The sequence below is a fragment of the Pseudopodoces humilis genome, chromosome 12, assembly GCF_049639895.1.
Source record: "Pseudopodoces humilis isolate 2021_Gansu_Grassland_sample_001 chromosome 12, ASM4963989v1, whole genome shotgun sequence".
Lineage (NCBI taxonomy): Eukaryota > Metazoa > Chordata > Aves > Passeriformes > Paridae > Pseudopodoces > Pseudopodoces humilis.
In genome coordinates, this window is record NC_142211.1 from 6,484,188 (window position 1) to 6,503,981 (window position 19,794).

At 39.8% G+C, this 19,794-nt stretch overlaps 1 protein-coding gene across 5 annotated transcripts in view; it reads left to right on the forward strand.

Moving 5' to 3' along the window:
* LOC148183311 (ceramide transfer protein-like) overlaps positions 1-19,382 on the forward strand; it is a 274,244-nt gene extending 254,862 nt beyond the window's left edge. For 4 of the 5 annotated variants that reach the window (XM_088061554.1, XM_088061558.1, XM_088061559.1 and 1 more), the window contains 7 exons: positions 6,833-6,928; positions 9,851-9,983; positions 10,096-10,166; positions 11,953-12,081; positions 12,861-12,990; positions 14,276-14,412; positions 17,613-19,382. In XM_088061554.1, the coding sequence (XP_087917680.1) occupies positions 6,833-6,928; positions 9,851-9,983; positions 10,096-10,166; positions 11,953-12,081; positions 12,861-12,990; positions 14,276-14,403 (687 nt within the window). In that variant the 3' untranslated portion in view covers positions 14,404-14,412; positions 17,613-19,382. The remainder of the gene's footprint in view (positions 1-6,832; positions 6,929-9,850; positions 9,984-10,095; positions 10,167-11,952; positions 12,082-12,860; positions 12,991-14,275; positions 14,413-17,612) is intronic. The other variant, XM_088061555.1, reaches the window with a different exon arrangement.
* The last annotated feature ends 412 nt before the right edge of the window (positions 19,383-19,794 follow it).

Here is a 19,794-nt window from a genome sequence, read left to right on the forward strand (position 1 = left end):
AGTGTCATCTTGATTCTATTCCTATCCTAATCCTTCCTAGCTATGCCTGTGTCTAGCCACTGAGTTGATTTTGCCATTGTTAGCATCTGTACTGAGATTAATTTTTGCTTTAGCACTTTTACCAATGCCTCTGCACCCCAATGACATTTGTTATGTTTAATTTGTAGAACTTCTCTCATTATCAAGGGGGTTAACACTATTTGTCTTTGTGCAGTTACATACCACTCTTCTGAATTCTTTTGTGCATTTAGCAAACGTCCCAATTTCTCATCTTCTATTGAATATTTAGGTTTTGGAGGCAAATTAAATTGAGATACATTAGCTTTTAAAGGTATCAATGCCATTGTTGTTTGCACTTCTCGAGCAATCTGTCAAGCTGTCCAGTCTGCTTTTTGATTTTCCTCACAAATTTTGGAGTTTCTTGATTGGTGTGCTTTACAGTGTATAACTGCTAGTTGTTCAGGTTTTTGTATTGTTTTTATCAATTGCAGGACTGCATCTTGATGTTTAATATGCGTACCTTGAGAAGACAGTAGTCTTCTTTCTTTCCACAGTGCTCCATGTACATGTACTACTCCAAAAGCATACTTTGAGTCAATCCATATGTTTACCCTTTTCCCTTTACTCAGTTCTAGTGCTCTGGTTAAGGCAACCAGTTCTGCCCTCTGGGCAGATTTATTTGGTGATAATGCTTTTGCCTCCACTATTGTACTGACTGTCGTTACCGCATATCCAGCATATCTGGTCCCATTCTCCATGAAGCCGCTTCCATCTGTGAATAGCTCCCACTCTGGTTGCTTTAGTGGGATGTCTTTCAGGTCTTCTCTTGCCGAATAAGTGTACTCTATTACTTCTACACAGTCGTGCTCTAATGGGCCTTCTTCAGTTGTGGTACCTAGGAACAAAGCTAGATTCAAGAGGTTAGTTGTCTTTAGTGTGACATCATCCTGCTCAGTCAGGATTACCTGGAATTTCATCATCCTGCTTGGAGATAGCCAATGGCCTTCCTTTTGTTCTAAAACAGTGATTACCATATGTGGCATGTAGACATTTATGTGTCTACCCATAGTGAGTTTTTTTAGATTCTTGTATCAGCATCACAGTGGATGCAACTGCCCGCAGGCATGAAGGCCATCCAGCACTCACGTTGTCAAGTTGTTTGGAAAAGCAGCCTACCGGCCTTTTCCAGCTTCTCAAACGTTGGGTCTGCACTCCCAGTGCTAGGTGTAGTCTTTCATGCACAAAGAGCTGAAAATCTTTGGACAAATCAGGTAATCCTAATGCCGGTGCAGTTGTCAATGCCTCCTTTAGTTTGAGGAAGGCCTCCTTCTGTGGTTTGCCCCAGGTAAATGGCTGCGTCTTCTGGGCTTCATACAGGGGTTTTGCAATTAGTCCATAGTCCATGATTTACAGGCAGCACCGCTCTGTCATCCTAAGGAAATCCTGTGGCTCATGCAGGTTCTGGGGTTCTGGAATAGCACAAATAGCTTGAATATGATTAGTACCCAGCTTTCGTTGCCCTTGTGAGATTTCATATCTCAGGTAATTCACAGTTTGTCAGGCAATTTGTGCCTTCTCTTTAGGCACCTTATATCCTCCCATTCCCAGTTGATTTAAAATTTCAGTTGTTACCTTTATGCAGGTTGTTTTCTCTTCTGTAGTTGTCAGTGTATCATCAACATACTGTAAGAGCAGGTATTGTTCTCTCGGTACTTGCCCATTCTCGGTCCAAATCTCCAGCTCCTTTGCCAGCTGGCTTCCAAATAGGGTTGGACTGTTTTTGTATCCTTGTGGGAGTCATGTTCAGGTGAGCTGAGTTTTCCTTCCATTTTCTGGATTTTCTCACTCAATGGCAAACAGTTTCCTACTTTCTTTGTCAAGGGGTATGCAGAAAAAGGCATCTTTTAAATCAATTACAGTAAACCATTTATATTTCTCTTTTACGGATTGTCATGGAGTTACTTTACCTTTAAGAAAGTTTAAGTTGCTGGGAACTGCCTGGAGTCTTTTCTCCTGACCAATTATCAGTCATTGCTGAGAATTGACAGCAGTTTAGGCCATTGAAAAGTGGGGATCAACTTGTGAACCCTACCTTAAAGTGTAAAACCAGAGCTCTCTTGGTTCTCTTTGTTTCCTGGCTGGGAAGGGTGGCAGAGCTCCAGGCCTCCCGTTCCCTGCCCAGGCCATGCGGCCGGGCGGGGACTGGGCTGGGCCCAGCGTCTCCCGGCCGGGAGATGCGGGCCCTGCGGAAGGTTTTCTCCAGGCTCTGGCCGGGCCGGGCCGGGCCGAGCCGATCTCTGGCTCGGCTGCAGGTTTTCTGCTGTAACTAAATTCACTAGAAACTGCTGAGTGAAGAAAGAGAGAGGCTCTAGACCTGCAGCGGGCTGGGCGCGGCGACTACACTCTCCAGAGCAGCCATGAGGAACTTTCCATTGCAGACGGCTCCAGCTCCTGCACCGGCCGAGGCCACAGAACTACATACAACAGCCTGGGCAAGATTTTAACTTTCATTACCCAGATGAGACTTGCGGATTAATCTTTTTATCCAGAGAGAGAAAAGAGAGTGATCAACATGAAAAGAGACTTTATAAACTACTAGTGACAGGAAAGAAAAGAAGCTTCAGAAAAGGTAGAGAATTAAGAAGATGCTTTAATTAAGCTGAAATATCTTTCTGTTAAAACTATGGAAATGGACAATAAGGTCTTGAAAACACTCCTTTAATTCATGACAGTATATAGGGAGGAATAGAGTGTTCAAAGTGTAAATTTTGAGTAAAAAGTAGAGTAATTATGGTACAGTGAAGTGCTGGAAGATTTGAAGCCTTGAGAGGCAATGAGAAAACTGTTTTCTAGTGAAGCTCACAGAAACAGATGAAGAAGACTTTTTGCCTTTGAATAACTTATCCTTAAAAATCCCATCCCTAGACTCATGGCCCATACACACTTGAGAGTGATGTGAAAATGGGAGGAGTGGGCTCTAATAACAGCAGCTCTGGGCAGCTAACATTAGAGCAATGGAAAACTATAACAAAAATAGTTTTTCTTGTGAGAAACTCCATAAATTAACAGGAAGAAACTTCTGTTTCTTTATAAAGACTGGTGAAAAGACTGTAGCAAGAATTGGGACTGTTTTAACCATCAAAGTTCCAAAGTTCTTGTCTCTTTTGTCATGTGAACAAGGGAATAGTGGGTAGACAGGGGATGAAAAGGTTTTTCTGGAAGTTTATTCTGGTGTTCTTATTGTAGTTTGTCAATAAACTTTCTTTTTTTTATTCCTTTTAAGTTTTATGCCTGTTTTGCTCTTGTTCTAATCCATATCTCACAGCAAGAAATAAGTAATTTTCTTAGTTATTGGTTTAAAACCACGACACGGATGTTAACAATGTGCAAGGATTAGCTACCACTGGGTAAAAATCTTTAGTTATTCCATTATTGCTCTCAAATCCTGTACTAGTCTGTATTGGTCAACACAGAAATTTGGGCTCTAGTGTTAACTGCAGAAGTAATAGGTGCACGTTTAGGACCCACTATTGCTAAAATCAGTATGTCTCCTGTTTTGTTATTTCTAGTGAGCATTTTAAATACAACTAACTTCCACCTCTCTGCTCACCCATGAGAGGCAGAGTTACCAGTTTCCCTGATTCTAAGGCTGTTTGGGCTCCACTCCCAGAAGCTGAGAAGGAGACTGCTTTGGCTCACAGCCCAGAGACTATGGAGGTGCCTAGGTTATACAATGGGGCATTCGATACAATGAACTTGGGACAGTGCCAATTAGAGACTACTTTACTCAACTTTTAAGTGATAAGCCATCCATTACATTTCTGGGGACCCCTTTCTTTATCTTTAGTGACCACCAATACTGGCGGTTAGAGATTTGTTTTCTCTTTTCTGGGCTTTCCTTAAGAGAACAGATGTGTCTAACACCCTTTGCTTTCTCCGATTTTTCTTCTGGGATTTTTACAGGTCCATAATTGCTACTGTAATTAATTAGCTCTTTTGCAACTTTTCTCCGTGTCCAAATTTTATGGTACCTAGCAGGAGAATGCAATTGTGAACCTGTCGGCTGAGAGGGGGTGGTGAGGGGAGTAAACCCAGGATCAGTGGAACCAGGTCAATCAGTGAGGTTCCCAAGAAGTCTATCTAGTCTATCCACAGGGGTTATAGCTGCTATGTTGGTTTTCTTTTTGGAGAAAAATTGCTGTAGGTTTAAGTGATTCTGTAAGGCCTTGAATTAAAGGGGTCATAATTTCAGTTTTCACAGATAACAACATTGGTGATTCATAACCAGCAATTAATTTTCTTTTGTGTATCATTTGCAAGCAGGTAGCATTGTGAATGTTTTCTAGTAGTTGGTCAGGGGTACCAACTATAGCTATAGAGTTCCCCCTTTCCAAGGGGTTAAGCCCCTCTGCCCAATAAGCTGAGTGCTGAGTTAGGGACCTTGGGTTACGTCTGTCTCCTGCTGTTAAGAAGACTCCATGTCCCCAGTAGCCACTGGCTTCCCATTCTCTCAATCGAATTTGATCACCTCCAGTGAGAGACACTCAGAATACTTATTCTGTCTCAGACTCGTGAGGGAGACGCCCGTACTCCCTTTATTTATTTTTTTTTTCTTTTTTTTTTAGTGGTTATATGCGGATCAAGATCCTTATCATTGATATAACTATATTCTGTTTTAATTAGATGTTTCAAACTAGGACAGCAGTGTTCCCCACAATTTTTATCCGGGTTAGCTCCTTTTGAGGGTAAATTTGATTAATGAGAGGGGTTTCCCTCTCTTGTTTCTTTTAGCAAGTCAGCATTTTTTAAATTTTTATCATGGAGGGCTGCTAGCAACAGATTGATCTTACTCCTTTCTTCATCCAATTGTTTTTGCAAAATTTTAACTAGGTTTAGGAGGGAGTCTACTGTAGTTCTTTCCTCACTTCTTCGCTTAAAGTGACTTTCTATAGCTGCTGTAAGACAAGCTCCCAAAACTGAGCATAGTTTTATTTTTGCCCAGTTTAAATTTTGTTTCATGTTGTAAAGAACATACTCTATCAATTACATTTTCCAAATTAAACCAATTATTAAGCACCCATTCTTCCCCTCCCGGAGAAGGTCTGGCATTGTGTTTTGCTAACAGAGCATAAAATTTAGCTTCACCTTCTGCACTGCCATTTTCAGTCATTTTTACAAAGGGAAAATACAGGGAGGTGTAAACTTACATTATACACACACACACACAACTTTTTGCTTCCCTGTATGGGTAAAAAGACCAAATCTGCTTGGGAGGCACTACTTCAGTTTAAAATTCTGGTTGTCTCTTTGCTACACCAAGCAGTCAAAATTCATACACACAACAACAACAAAAACAGTCCTGCCCTTTTGTACTAAGAGATCTTTTGCAAAATTCTGCAGACAGAGCCCTCAAGCGAGTGTAGGGTGCTTTTCACCTCGGTGTGTGCAGTTTGAGGGAAATTCGAGTTGCCCCCCCTTGCTTTCTAGACACCACTCACTCTTTTCAGAGTGTCAGGCTAGGTGCGGCTGGAGCAAAATGTCTTTCCCCTAATACAGACTGCACAACAAACCTGCAGCCCCTTCTGTCTGTCAGAAATCCTGTCTGTGACTCCAGTTTAAATGTCACGATTTGCTAACACGAGTGGGAGGTGTGAGAAGTTCGTTTGATCTCAGAGTGCAAAAGGACACAAAGGGTTTTCAGTTTAAATCACAACATCAATAATGCACCTTTATTTTAGTGCCAACAACAAGGGTTATGCGATAGTGAAGAGAGACAGAGAGGGAGAGATAAAGAAAACAAAGTAAAGAGAGAGAGGAGGGGGGTTATAGCTACCAACGGATGAGATGGAGTCGCTGGGGTCTTCTTCCATGGGGAGATCTCGCCGAAATTAATTTAGCCTTATGTAATTATTCCCCAAAGTTACCTTGTTTCCAATGTGCTAATAAGCACCCCAAAGGAGAAGTACCTGGTATGGGATCATTGCTGCCCACAACCCCTTTAATCTTCTCCATATTACAACTACAATACACCACAAATGCCAAACCTGTGATGCTTTTGCAGTTGTCTGATGGACGGCGCATAGGCAATAGCACCAGGAATTCCTTTAGCCCAACCAAGCACAGCTTTCTCTGCGTCTTATTGGCAGGCACCCAAACCAAGTAAAGCACCTTACCTCTTCTCCCGGGGATGTTGTGAGCAGTGGAGACGGTCGCGGCCGATGGGCTCCCCGAGAATCCCTTGGTGCCAGCTGGAGCGTGATTGGGTCGCGAGCTCGCTCAGCAGCACTCACAAGGTCCCATCTGGGTTGCCAAAATGTTAGCATTCAGGAACACACATAATCATGGAATGATTATATGAAGGTGCTTTATTGAAGAGCTCTGGGTGTCAGGGGTACACACACCCAAATCTGACCCAACTTGGTTTTGAGTTGAACATGTTTTTATACTCTATCGTTATGCAACTTACATATTAATTATTAAACTTACATTGTTCTATTGTAAGCATTGTTTTTACCCAAGCATGGATTTCTCGTGATCTCCCTCAACCCCCTAACATTGTTCCTCATGTTCTTTAAACAATAATTATATCTAATCACATCTAACAATTGTATCATTTATCATATACTGATTACACAGGTGCAGTTTCACCTGATCTTTAGCAAGCACAAAGTCTAAAATTTCCCAGGGCCTACTTTTCCCAGGGCTTTCCAAGCTTAACTTTCTTTCTAAGTCCCTGAATTTTCTAAGATTTTTAAAACCTTTTACTATCACAGTCACCTGCCCAAGATGATGAAAGGAATTTCTTAAAAATGTGCAATTTTTTCCTTTAAAGGTAGAAGAGATGGTACAAAACCATATGACATATTCCTTGCAAGATGTAGGAGGAGATGCCAATTGGCAGCTAGTGGTAGAAGAAGGAGAAATGAAGGTAAGCATTTGTTGTTTTGCTTAATTGATATAAGATGATATGCTGTGAAGACAGATATTTTTATTCTCTTTGAATTCTATTACCAAGCAAGTTATGCTGTTAAAACTCCTCTCTGAGAATAGCATTGTTTAAGTTAGGACTGGAGAGCATACGAGCTTCAACTTCTAATGTATTCAGCAAAATCTTATGCAGCACTTGCAATAGCTTTGTCTTTACAGACTCCTTTCTCATTTTCTGCTACTTAAAACTTCCTATCAGCATGGTGTACTGTGTTGATTTGACACAGACTGGTTTTTGGTAGCGGGTGAGGGCCATAGAAGTGGCTTCTGTGAGAACCTGCTAGAAGCTTGTATCGTGTCTGACAGAGCCACTCTCTGATGGCTCTGAAGATGGACATGCTGCTGGCCCAATTAGAGAGGTTGGTCATGCCTCTGTGACGACATATTTAAGAAGAAAATCAAAACAGTGCACACAGTTTTTTCCAGTGGTGGTGAAGCACCCCTGCCTGAGTCATCCTGGTGCAGCACATGGTGATGCACTGCGGCTGCTGCCATCTTGGTGCAGCCTGTGGCGAGCCTTGCCTGTCTGCCTCCCCCTAGCCAGCTGTACCACAGGCAGAAGGGCAAGGGCAGAAGAGGCTTCTTGGTGCCTTGTCGCTAAAGGACACGGAATGATTCACATGGACACGTCTCAATGGTATGACAGGAAAAGAAGTAACTTTATTTTCTGACTCCAGTATTTATAGATTCTTGACTGTGACCAGGGATTGGATAACTAAATTACCACTTTCCCAATTACACTGGTCATGTGAAATGTCCATCAAAGACGTTTCTTAGAAGGAATGTGTAAACATTTATGTTTACAGTTACTTTCCTGGGCAAGTAACTAAAACTATGAAAACAAGATCAGAAGGTTTAGTTTTCAGGGCGACAGTGCCTTCCATGAAGAGAGGCGTTAAATAGTGCCAGCGCTGCATCAGCTGCCACTGCTCACTCAGCGGCAGTGGGGCTGCCTGGCCAGCAGTGGAAACATGGCGAATGATTCCCTGACATGGAACCGAGACAAGATCAATCTCTTGGCTCTGAGGGATCCTGCAATAATCTTTGAATTGGAATTGGTGGAACTTGTTGGCAATAATACCTACAGGCAGCAGTTTTTCTTTAGTCAGAGAAGAGGAGGAAGTGAAGACATGTGAGGGAGAACATCATGGCAGCACTAAGGTCAGTGGGAAAAGAGGGGGAGGAGGTGCCCCAGGAGCCAAAGACAAGATTCTTCTGCAGGCTGTGGTGAGGACTATGGTAAATAAGCTGTCCCCCTGCAGCCCATGAAGTCCACAGGGGATGCAGAGATCCACTCACAGCCCGTGAAGCAAGTACTCACGTCAGAGCATGTGGATGCAGGAGAAAGCTGTGTTCCAGTGAGAGACAACAATACAGAGAGAGGGCCCGGGCTCCCAGAGATAGAGAGAGAGAGAAGGCCCTTGCTTCCAAACTAGAGCAGCCTATTCTTAGAGGACTGCACTCAGTGGATGAGTGACCCATGGCACAGCAGTTTTGGGAAGACTGTTTGCCCATGGGAAGGACTCAGGTTGCAGCAATTGCAGGAGGACTGCTGCTTGTGAGATTGGAGCCATGCTGGAGAAGATAATGGAGAACTGTCTCCCATGGGAGGGACCCCATGGTATCACAGGGGAAAGACTCCTCTCCCTGAGCGAGCAGAAAAAGATCTCAGGTGATGAACTGACGAAAATCCCCACACCCTGTCTCCCTGTGCTGTTGGTGGGAAAGAGGGAGGGGCTGGGAGGGAAAAAAGGTGTTTCAAAGGTATATTTTACTTCTCATTATCCTCCTCTGACTCTATTAATAATAACTATACCTTAGACTTTTAAATTTGAATCTGTTTTGCCCTTGGAATATTTTCTCCCAATCCTCATCCAACTCATGAGCCCTTCATTAATTTCTTTCTGTCTTTTTCTGCCCAATTAAAAGCAAAAGAGTGAGTGAATGGCTTTCATGGGTGCCTGACATTTGGCCAGTGTCAAACAACGACGTGCAAATTCAATGTATGAAAATCTTATTTGGTAGCAAGTTACTGTTGGTTACTCTACTGTGCTTGTGCACATTCTTGTGCATAGTGATAAATAAGGTAGCTTAATTCAGGGCTGATAAGCAGGGCAGGTGATTTATCATTTTGCAGTTTTGGGCACCTCAGTATAATAAGCAAATAAAGCTATTAGAGAGCATCCAAACAAGGACCATGAAGATGATGAAGGGCCTTGAATGGAAGATGCATGAAGAGTAGCTGAGGTCATTTGGTTTGTTCAGCCTGGAGGAGACTGAGGAGAGACCTCATTGCAGTCTACTTCCTCATGAGCAGAAGCAGACAGGCAGGCTGGCAACTGATCTCTTTTCTCTGGTGACCAGTCATAGGACCCGAGGGAATGACATGAAGCTATCAGGGGAGATATGTAGCTTGGATATAAGGAAAAGGTTCTTCACTCAGAGGGTGGTTGGGCACTGGAACAGGCTCCCCAGCGAAGTGGTCACAGCACCAAATGTGTCTGACTTCAGGAAATGTTTGGACAATGCTCTCAGGCACATGGTGTGATTCTTGGGGTTGTCCTGTGCAGACAGAGTCAGGAGTTGGACTTGATGATCTTTGTGGGTGTCTTTCAACTCAAGATATTCTGTGATTCTATTACTCATATTTGGAGTAGAAATTTTTCAAAATACTGGTGTTTTTATGTGATGTGCCTTGCAAGAATATCTGCATTGGTAGTTACCATAGAACACTGACATGGCAAATTATTCATTTGTTAGTCTTCTGGGTAAGTTTTTATCAAAGCTGATGAAATTTTAAATAATTAAAACATGAACAATTTTGTCAATTTCTCTTCATTTCTGTCTTTGTATTTGACCATAGGTGTACAGAAGAGAGGTGGAAGAGAATGGAATCGTATTAGATCCTTTGAAAGCAACGCATGCCGTTAAAGGGGTAACAGGACATGAAGTCTGCCACTACTTCTGGAATGTTGATGTTCGTAATGACTGGGAAAGTAAGAAATAGATTTATAAGTTTTGCATGCTTATCAGCAAGCATATACTTCATAACATTGACCTAATATCTGTGCTTGTTTACTGATGTACTTTTATTTTCCCTCCTCTTAGCAACAATTGAAAATTTCCATGTTGTGGAAAATTTAGCTGATAATGCCATCATCATTTACCAGATGCATAAGGTAATAACACTTCACCTGTATACAAACCTCAGTAAGACAGTTTGGACTATATGTGTTCTAATCTATTCTGAAATACTTTACCATCGTAACAACTTAAAATATTATCCAGAATAAAAGTTTAGAACAAGTTCTCTTGTTGCCTTAAGTTTTAGCTTTCATATTTTTCAGATTCTGTGCTGTCTAGGTGTGTAGTTTTGAGCTTCATATTAAGTGTTAGTGAGCTCTCTTCACAGAGTAGGTAGACAAAACAATTCCTTCTCTAGTTTGATACCAAGGACAATCGTTACAAGTTTCAGGCCTAAAAGCATAAAAAATGGTGGATGAAGAGAGAAAACAAGGATGGTACTTCATAATATGAAGCTATAATTGGACAATTAACCCAAATATGCAGATGGACCAAAACTTGTAGAAATGTGAGACCTTGTGACCAGTCATCCATTTTGTGACCATTTTTAGGTCCATCTTGGGTGTAGCCCTGTCCAGGCTCTTGTACTGCTCAAGGTGTATCCTTTAAGGCCTTTCAATAAATACCTACTATATTCTTAATTCTGTCCAGCCTCTGTTCTAGGTCAGCCTTCTCAAGGCATCAGTCTATTGAACTGCAACTTTGTAAATTTTTAAAACTTTACTTGATAGCATAATTGTTTGTGTATCTATATGATAGAGTTTGCAATAACAAATGAGGACTGTTTTTAGTCTTAAGTATATCACTGGCAGTAAGGCAAGGCTTATCTCAAGAAAACTGAAGCAATAAATTGTCACTGACTACAAGGAAGAAACCCCTATCCCTGTATCATACATTTTCTTGCAATAATGCAAGTTATTGTTGACCACAATTAGTTGACATTCTACATTTGCATTATGAGGACTTATAGTTCCTGGTGCATTTATTGTTTTAACTTCATTATGGTTTTTCACCCCAACTAGTTCTGATTTAGCTTTACTAAAATGTTCATTTGACTTATAATCCAATAGCTATAACCTAACAGGTTCTAAAAAATTGAGAATGAAGTGTACACTCTTATGTTTAATCTTGCATGATTCTGAGTATTAGTATATTCAAATATTGAAAAAAATATTTTTTTTAAACTGAAAATGTGGTTATTTTAAAACTGCTGGAACAGCAGACTGATTTTTGAACACAGTTGTATGAACTGTATAGTGTTGTGGTAAAAGCTAGACTTTTTGCCCATATTGAGTGTCAGGAAATTGGTTTCTGTACAGTTTTGCTTTATTTTATGACACTTTGCTTCTGAAGCGTTCTCTTAGATAATACCAATATATCATATCTATCTCATTAAAGTAATAATTTATTGAAATAAAATTTCTTATAAGTATTTATTGTGCTCTCTCTCTTACCATATTTATGGAGACATAAATAACTGTAGATGCTTCTATTTATACTTAACCACTAGTTCTGTTTATAGCTTACAAGTATTAATTACAATGTAAATTTGAGATTGAGAGAACAGTAGAGGAAGTGCCTCTTCCTGGTTGTCTTCTGAAAAAGTCATTGCAACTTGGCTCCCTGCCTTTCGAAGGCCTTAAACTTTTGCCTTAAATTTTTAAAATTAAGTATAGCCATATAACCTGTTATACATCTGTACAACATCTGTGTTCTGCTTGAGTTTTCAAAATTGCATGAAATTACTAACTTGAATAAACTTTTTTACTTAAATAACATGACTGACCTGTTTTGCCTTGTTTGTTTTTTTCCTTTATCTAAGGATAGTAAGTACTTAATTTGCAAAACTGGAAAAGCTTATATTCAGGTGTTTCTCTGCAGAGAGTGTGGCCGGCTTCCCAAAGGGATGTGCTATATTTGTCTGCCATCAGAAAAATACCAGCATTCAGTGAAAATGATCCTGAAACATGGATTGTTTGCAATTTCTCTGTGGAACATGACAGTGCTCCTGTAAGTGTTATTTTCATTTTATCAAGTTCCGCTTTAAAGATGACATTTTTCTATTATGTGGTGTGATGCTCTTGCAATGGGGAGGGGAGGGGAGGGAGAGAGGGGAGGTATGCCAAAATACAGTTTGTTTATACCAGATGATACAATGACCTGATGAAAACTTTCTGAGCCAAAAACTCTACCTTATCTCAGCAGCTGGCAGATTTAAGGTGTTGCAGAAAAATGGAAGCAAAATTTCCGGTGAAAAATTTTAAAGAATTGAGATAGATTCCTTCATATGGAATTGAACTCCTCAACATTGTCAGACATGGGGATAGGCTTGTATAACTAGATATGGAATCGATTAAACCTACAGCTTACACAGTTCTGCCTTGGTTCTGTCAGACAGTAGCAATGATTGTTTTCTCTGTAGTGTTTCTGTGCTGAATACTATGCCATTGCCTGCTTACAAGGGAAAAGTTACTAACTGATATTTGTAAACACTGATTCATTATTCTTTAGATGTTTCCTTACTTATCACAATAATTGAAATAATTCACTGTATTAAGCAAGCGGAAACTTGAGTTTCAGGCATTTCAGTTTAACCCTTTCCCTACTCACCGTGTACCTTTCATTCACATTCATGTTACATCCGTGTAGTGCTAGAATGCAAACTCCCAGAAACACAACTTTTGGAGTGCATTAGACTTTATACTAAATTAAAATGTTAGCATTCGAGTATGCTGAAAGAAACCTAGTTTGAAATTTACAAATGTTTGTTGTTTTTTTTTTTTTTATAGATGAACAATCGTTGTGTCCGTGCCAAAATAAATATTGCTATGATTTGTCAGACTTTAGTAAGCCCACCAGAGGGGAACAAGGAAATAAGCAGGGACAATATCCTATGCAAGATTACATATGTAGCTAATGGTAAGTCTAAAATTATTCAGTATGACATTAATGATATATGTTAATTCCTGGGAGGTGAATACTGGGGAACAAAAAGGTTGATGCAGTTTTCTGTTAAATTTATATATAGGATCACACTTGTGGTCTTCATGGTCAAAAGTACTCAAATTAGTGTACTGCATCAGTCAGTGAATGGGATCTTTCATTGTGTGGCATTTTGAGAGCAATAAATGAAAGTAATGTGTAGCTCAGTCCTAAGTACAGAACCTTGGGGTGGAGGAGGGATGGGCAGAAGCAATGTCTCCAACTGGCATGACTTGGCATAAGCATTAAGTTTTAGTAATAATCTAGGAGTTTTATTCATGCATTACTATCAATTTTTTTACACAATTCATGGTTGCAAAGGATGTTTGCAAACTATAGCATAATGTAGTCTACTTTTTTTTTTTAACTGACAGAACCTTTGGTATTGACTGCAAAGTTAGCAAAAACAAACTGTATTGTTACTGTACCCAGTATTCAGCAGTATATTATAGTATTGGAATCTCATACCTATTATCTCCTCCCCTGTAGCTGCAAAATACTTTGAGTATCTCACCTGCTTATTATTTTTGACCACCTATTACATAGCTTATTAAGAAATTGGGTTCAGTAAATCTTTGCCATATAGGAGTGATACAACTTGTATTAAATCCTGTACAAAAAATACTGTATGATGTTAAACTCTGGGGTAAGCTCCTTTGTTTCCTGTTTAGAAGTTTAACAATTATTTAAAAAAATATATCTTCATTGACAAATTTTGAACTGTGATTATATGGGAAGTGGCATCTTTTTCAGCAAAGTATTTGACCTGTGAATTTAAGTATATTTTATAATCAGAGCAAATTTTGCTTCAAGTGCCTTAAAAATAATTTGTAAGACATTGGCTATGTAGCAATTCTGCAGGCAAATGCAGCAGTTATTGAAAAGTTATGGACTGACTTCTATTTTCTTTGAAATGAGAAGTAGCTTGAGTCTGTCTTTCCGTTGATTTTTGGAAGTACTTAAAGAATATCATCTTTCATTTGGGCATTTGCCAAAGCCAACACACCATGTTTAATGTTTTCTAAATAGTAGCATTGTAGAACTGGACTAAATTAGAGAAATAAGAGTAGAAAGTGTTGCAATACAAACTGTAAGGGTTTAAATTCTGCTGATTATTCTTTCCTACTTCAGAAAGAATTGCAGGAATACCAACTTAAATTTCATTTTCTAGCTTTTAGCAGATATGTTCTATTTCAATGTCTGGCTTACTGTCTACTTCTAGTGAACCCAGGAGGATGGGCACCAGCATCAGTGTTACGGGCAGTGGCAAAACGAGAATATCCAAAATTCTTAAAGCGTTTTACATCATATGTGCAAGAGAAAACAGCTGGAAACCCTATTTTATTCTAGTATTAGCAGGTATACATTAATTTTTTAATTCTTGATTCACTATTATAAATATTTAAGGCCAAACAGAAGTATGTGATCTAGAAATGTCTTTCTAGCATGAATTCAGTGCTTAGATTTAATATATGTAGATGGTTACAAGCACTTCAGGAGGGATTGGTAGGGCAGGTGAGGTGGGGGGACATTTTTTGTAACAGAGGGGCTGGAAGTTATGAAACTCACAGTTTGCAGTGGCACAGTTGAGACCCTCAGGGTAAGGATCAAGGGACAAACAAATAAAGCATGGAGGTCTGCTATAGGCTACCCAGCAAGGATGATGACACTGATGAATTATTCTTTAAGGAACTAAGGTGTCGCGCTATATTAAGAGTGGCGAAGCAATATGACATGACTCTCTTAGCTGCATTGTCCAAGAGAGAAAAGTTTATTATTCTTAATCTTCTTTTATACGCATGTTCGAGAAGGTCTGAGAGGTAAAACCCTCATTGGTCATTAAAGCAACACATCCATCATCATTGGTTAAGTGGAACACTACCCCTTGACTGTTTCCTAAACAAGACCTGCTAAGATTGTTGTCCTTTACCAAGGACTGTTTGGATTCTTTTGGATTCTTTCTGATGCTTTTTCAGGCCAGACTGAGAAGCCTGTGTGACTTAGCTTCACACAGGCTCTGTTCCCTGCTTGCTTTTTGCATCTACGCTAAGGGACACTTCTAAGTCAACCACTCTTGTCCTTATGGGAGACTTCAACTTGCCAGATGTTAACCACACAGCTGGTACAAACATGTCCAGGAGATCCCTAAAACACCTGGATGACAACTTCATGGTACAGGTACTAAGGGAGCTGACTAGGAAAGATGCCTTCCTTGATTTGTTGCTTGTTAACAGAGAGGGTCTTGTGAGTGGAGATTGGCAGCCGTCTTGACCACAGTGACAACGAAGCGATCAAGTTTAAAATCTCTGTTGACAGGAGAAAATGTCAACAAAGCTTCAACCCTGGAAATGAGGAGAGCAGACTTCAGGTTGTTCAGGGAACTAGTGAGTAAGGTTCCCTGGGAAAATGCTTTTGAAGGTGCTGGGGTCCATCAGTGCTGGTCAGTTTTTAAACACCACCTCCTAAGGGGGTGCAGGCAACTGCCAAATATCGGAAATCAAGCAGATGAGGCAGAAGGCTGGCTTGGCTGAACAGGGATCTTCTTTTGGAGATAAGGCAAAAAAAGGTGTATGGACATTTGAAGCAAAGTCAGGTGACATAGGAGGGCTACAGAGATACTTCTCACCACTGTAAGGAGAAAATTTGTGCGGACAAAGCACCATTAGGGTTCAAGATGGCCAACACTGTGAAGGACAGCAAAAAGGGCTTTTTAATATGTTAACAGCAAAAGGAGAATCAGAGATAACATTGATCTGTGGCTTGATGAGTTCAGTCACCTCACAAACAGGCACACAGACAAAGCAGAGACATTTACTGCTTTCTTCACCTCTCTCGTCAATACCAATGATGGCCTCTGGGACTCCCAGAGCCCTGAGCTGGAGGACCATGACTGCGAAAATGACAAACTCCCAGTCAATCCTGAAACTGTGCAGGATTTGTTGCTCCATCTGGATTCCTATAAGTATATGGGACCTGATGAGGTTCATCCAAAAATGCTCAAAGAGTTGGCAGATGTCATCGTGAGGCTACTCTCAATGATTTCTCAGTGGTCTTGGGAATTTGGAAAGGTCCCAGTTGACTGGACACTGGGTAACATTATCCCAATTTTCAAGAAGCACAAGAGGGATGGCCCTGGTAAGTACTGGCCTGTCAGTCTCACTTCAGTGCCTGGTAAAATTATGGAGAAGACTATTCTGGGAGTTACTGAAAAACACCCGAAGGACAATGCAATCGCTGATCACAGCCACCTTGGCTTCATGAGGGGAAAGTCCAGTTTGACAAACTTCATTTCCTTTTATGACAAGGTAGCCCACCTAGTTGATCAAGGGAAGCCAGTTGATATAATCATTTGGGATTTCAGTAAAGCTCCATTTTAAAGCTCAGGGCTTCATTTTAGGGCCAGTTCTCTTCAACATCTTCATAAACTACTTGGACACAGGACTCAAAGAGATACTAAGTAAGTTTGCTGATGATACTAATTTGGGACGAGCCAACCATTTGAAGTTTAACAAAGGCAAGTGACGAATTCTGCATCTGGAATGGGACAACCCCGGATGTACATACAGACTAGGGAACAAGAAGCTGGAGGGCAGCCCCATGGGAAAAGATCTGTGTGTTTGGGTTCACAGCAAGTTGAATATGAGTCAGGAGTGTGCCCTGGCAGTGATATGACTCAACCAGGTGCTGGGGTGACCAAATTCAGCATCATGAACTGGTCAAGGGAGGTGATTGTCCCACTCTGCTCTGCACTGGTGCAGCCTTACCTCAAGTCCTGTGTGCAGTTTTGGGCACCTCAGTATAATAAGCAAATAAAGCTATTAGAGAGCATCCAAACGAGGACCATGAAGATGATGAAGGGCCTTGAATGGAAGATGCATGAAGAGTAGCTGAGGTCATTTGGTTTGTTCAGCCTGGAGGAGACTGAGGAGAGACCTCATTGCAGTCTACTTCCTCATGAGCAGAAGCAGACAGGCAGGCTGGCAACTGATCTCTTTTCTCTGGTGACCAGTCATAGGACCCGAGGGAATGACATGAAGCCATCAGGGGAGATATGTAGCTTGGATATAAGGAAAAGGTTCTTCACTCAGAGGGTGGTTGGTCACAGCACCAAATGTGTCTGACTTCAGGAAATGTTTGGACAATGCTCTCAGGCGCATGGTGTGATTCTTGGGGTTGTCCTGTGCAGAGAGAGTCAGGAGCTGGACTTGATGATCTTTGTGGGTCCCTTCTAACTCAAGATATTATATGATTCTATGAAAATGGGGTTTTATCACTTTTCTATTTATGGCATAGGCTACCTCTATTTTTAGGTTCTATTTGTTATGTCCAACTCCAAAAATCATAGTAGTTTCATCCCTCTGTAACAGGTCGCCCTGTAATGATTCTCATTTTTAATTGCATATTGTTAAAGAACTAGTGTAGGTGGATTGTTTAAAACATAGCTGTCACAAGCCAGCAGTTCAAATGTGATAATAGTGTTGATACTATTTAAGGGGTTTAACAAGTTCAGGTTTCCTATTATTGTTCAAAATTTTCACTACTGTATTTTGTCTTTTCAGTGATCAGAACAAGACTGGGTGAGCATTCCACCTTGAAGTGACCAATAAGTGCATAGAACACTCCATGTTGGAACAAAGGATCTATAGTCTTTTTAGAGTTTCTAGGGTTTGTATACTGAAGTAAAGAAGCGCTGCATTACTATGAGGCTGAATATTTAACACTAGCTCTCTCCTAAATCTTTTGTGGAGTCGGTGTGTAATTATCAATAGATGTTTTGATAACATGCATATGGCTATTTTGATTGCTTTAGAAGAGGAAGAATGTGTACGGCTTTGAATCACCAACAGAGGTTACTGCTTTAATTTTAAACAACTTGCAGAATATCACTGTCAACATTCCTAAGATACTAGTGCAGTTTTTGTGCATGTCTAAAAAGCACAAAAGACAAATGCACATATAGCATTCTCTAAGTACTTTATGTGTGCAAAAATCTTTAGTATTTTGGTGGGGAGGGAGGGAGTTCAGTAAAGCCTAAGTGACTTATTAACAGGTTTTGTTTTGCTTTGTATAATCATAGTTCATTGCCATTTGTTTCTATAATGAATCATCTTGTTACATAAAATGTCAGGTAATAATTGAGGGCTGTCAGTATCTTTATGACTTTGCCTTTTCTATTGTCTTACTCTTATGACGATCTTTGGCTCTGAAGGAGTGAGAGTTTGTAAAGCTTTATTTTTTTTCCAGGTATATTTCTATTGGATTTTTAGTTATGCAATATGTGCTACAGAAATTTTGCTATTAAACATGATCCAGAAATTTCTAAGAAGATTCTGTATGAGAGGGAAAGACAGTGCCTGAAAGCTAGAAGTCATCTGTTCATTATAAATGTGGACTGCTTGCTTTCATGATATCTGGGACTTTCCCAAAGCTGTGAGAAGGTAAACTATAATATTTACCGAAGTAATTTGGACTACATAGGACAACATTCCCACCCTAGAATGAGGATGAGTACATTATTTTCAGATCCTGCATGTTTTTCTCATCTTGATAAAGCCGTGCTATGAGGTTCATGTAGAGAGTAAGTTGCACTGATACTTGCCTCAATCAAAAACTCATCAGTTATAAGGATGTGTAGTTCATACTGGAAAGTTCTGTCTATTTGTTATGAGAATTCACGTCAGATATTTGCCTGCCTCTGATTCTGGATATGCTCATTAAGAGAAGTCTCTGGCAGACTAGTACTGACTTGGAGGTCTTTTATCCATATCCTGTAGCTGGAAATTCTTCAGAGACTGCTGGGTGTTTCACCAACCTGTGTATCTCAAGAAAAAAGTTCCAGGTTTATTTTTTTTCTCAAAAGAAAACTGAAAGTCTTGTTTGATATACTATGGTAGGTAACTGAAAATAAATAAAAAATAGTAATTTAATAAAGATTTGGTGAATGATTAAATGTGATCTGCAGTGTTGAAAAAAATACTTAATCTGTTTATCTTCTTTTTAGAGATGAAATCATACATAACACACAATTACACATGCATGCAGCTTTCATGTTCCATAATTTTTTCATTTTTATTTGCCTTTTTCAAATGGTGTACATGGAATATGCCTTATTACAGAGTTATTCTATTAATTTGAATATCTAGAAAAGTGCCTATATGTTAATGCTAGTAAGGCGAATAAGATGAAAAGCTGTATGTTTACTACATGTCTAGTGAACATTTTATATAGTAATGTTAAAAAAAAATATCTCAAATATACTTCTTCATTTTAAAATCAACCAAGCAGTGGTTAATTCCACCATAGCTACTGATGGGAATGTAAAGGGAAAAAAAGTCCAAAATATAGAGTTTAACTCCTTAGTTGCCTTTTCTTGTAGTTGTTGAACACAGGCAACTAACTTCATTAATTTAATTGGATGACTTTATTTTGCAAAGGTATGGGAAGTTTACAAAGCAGTATATAATTCTTATATCATTAGTTGCATTTGCACTAAATATGATGTACTTTTGCAATTCTGTAAATAAAATTGAACTACAGATACTAATTGTAAATAATATTTTGCTTTTAGATAAAGGTACTGGTACTTCACTACAGCTGGCCCTGTCCAATCAGAGTTGTAGGAGTCTTCTTAAAGAATACAGGAGTTGCAAAATTGAGCAATAGGTATTAATTGACTGATTTAAAAACAAATTTTAAAAGGCATCTATCGGCCTCAGATTGTCCATGTGCAAGTAGCCATTA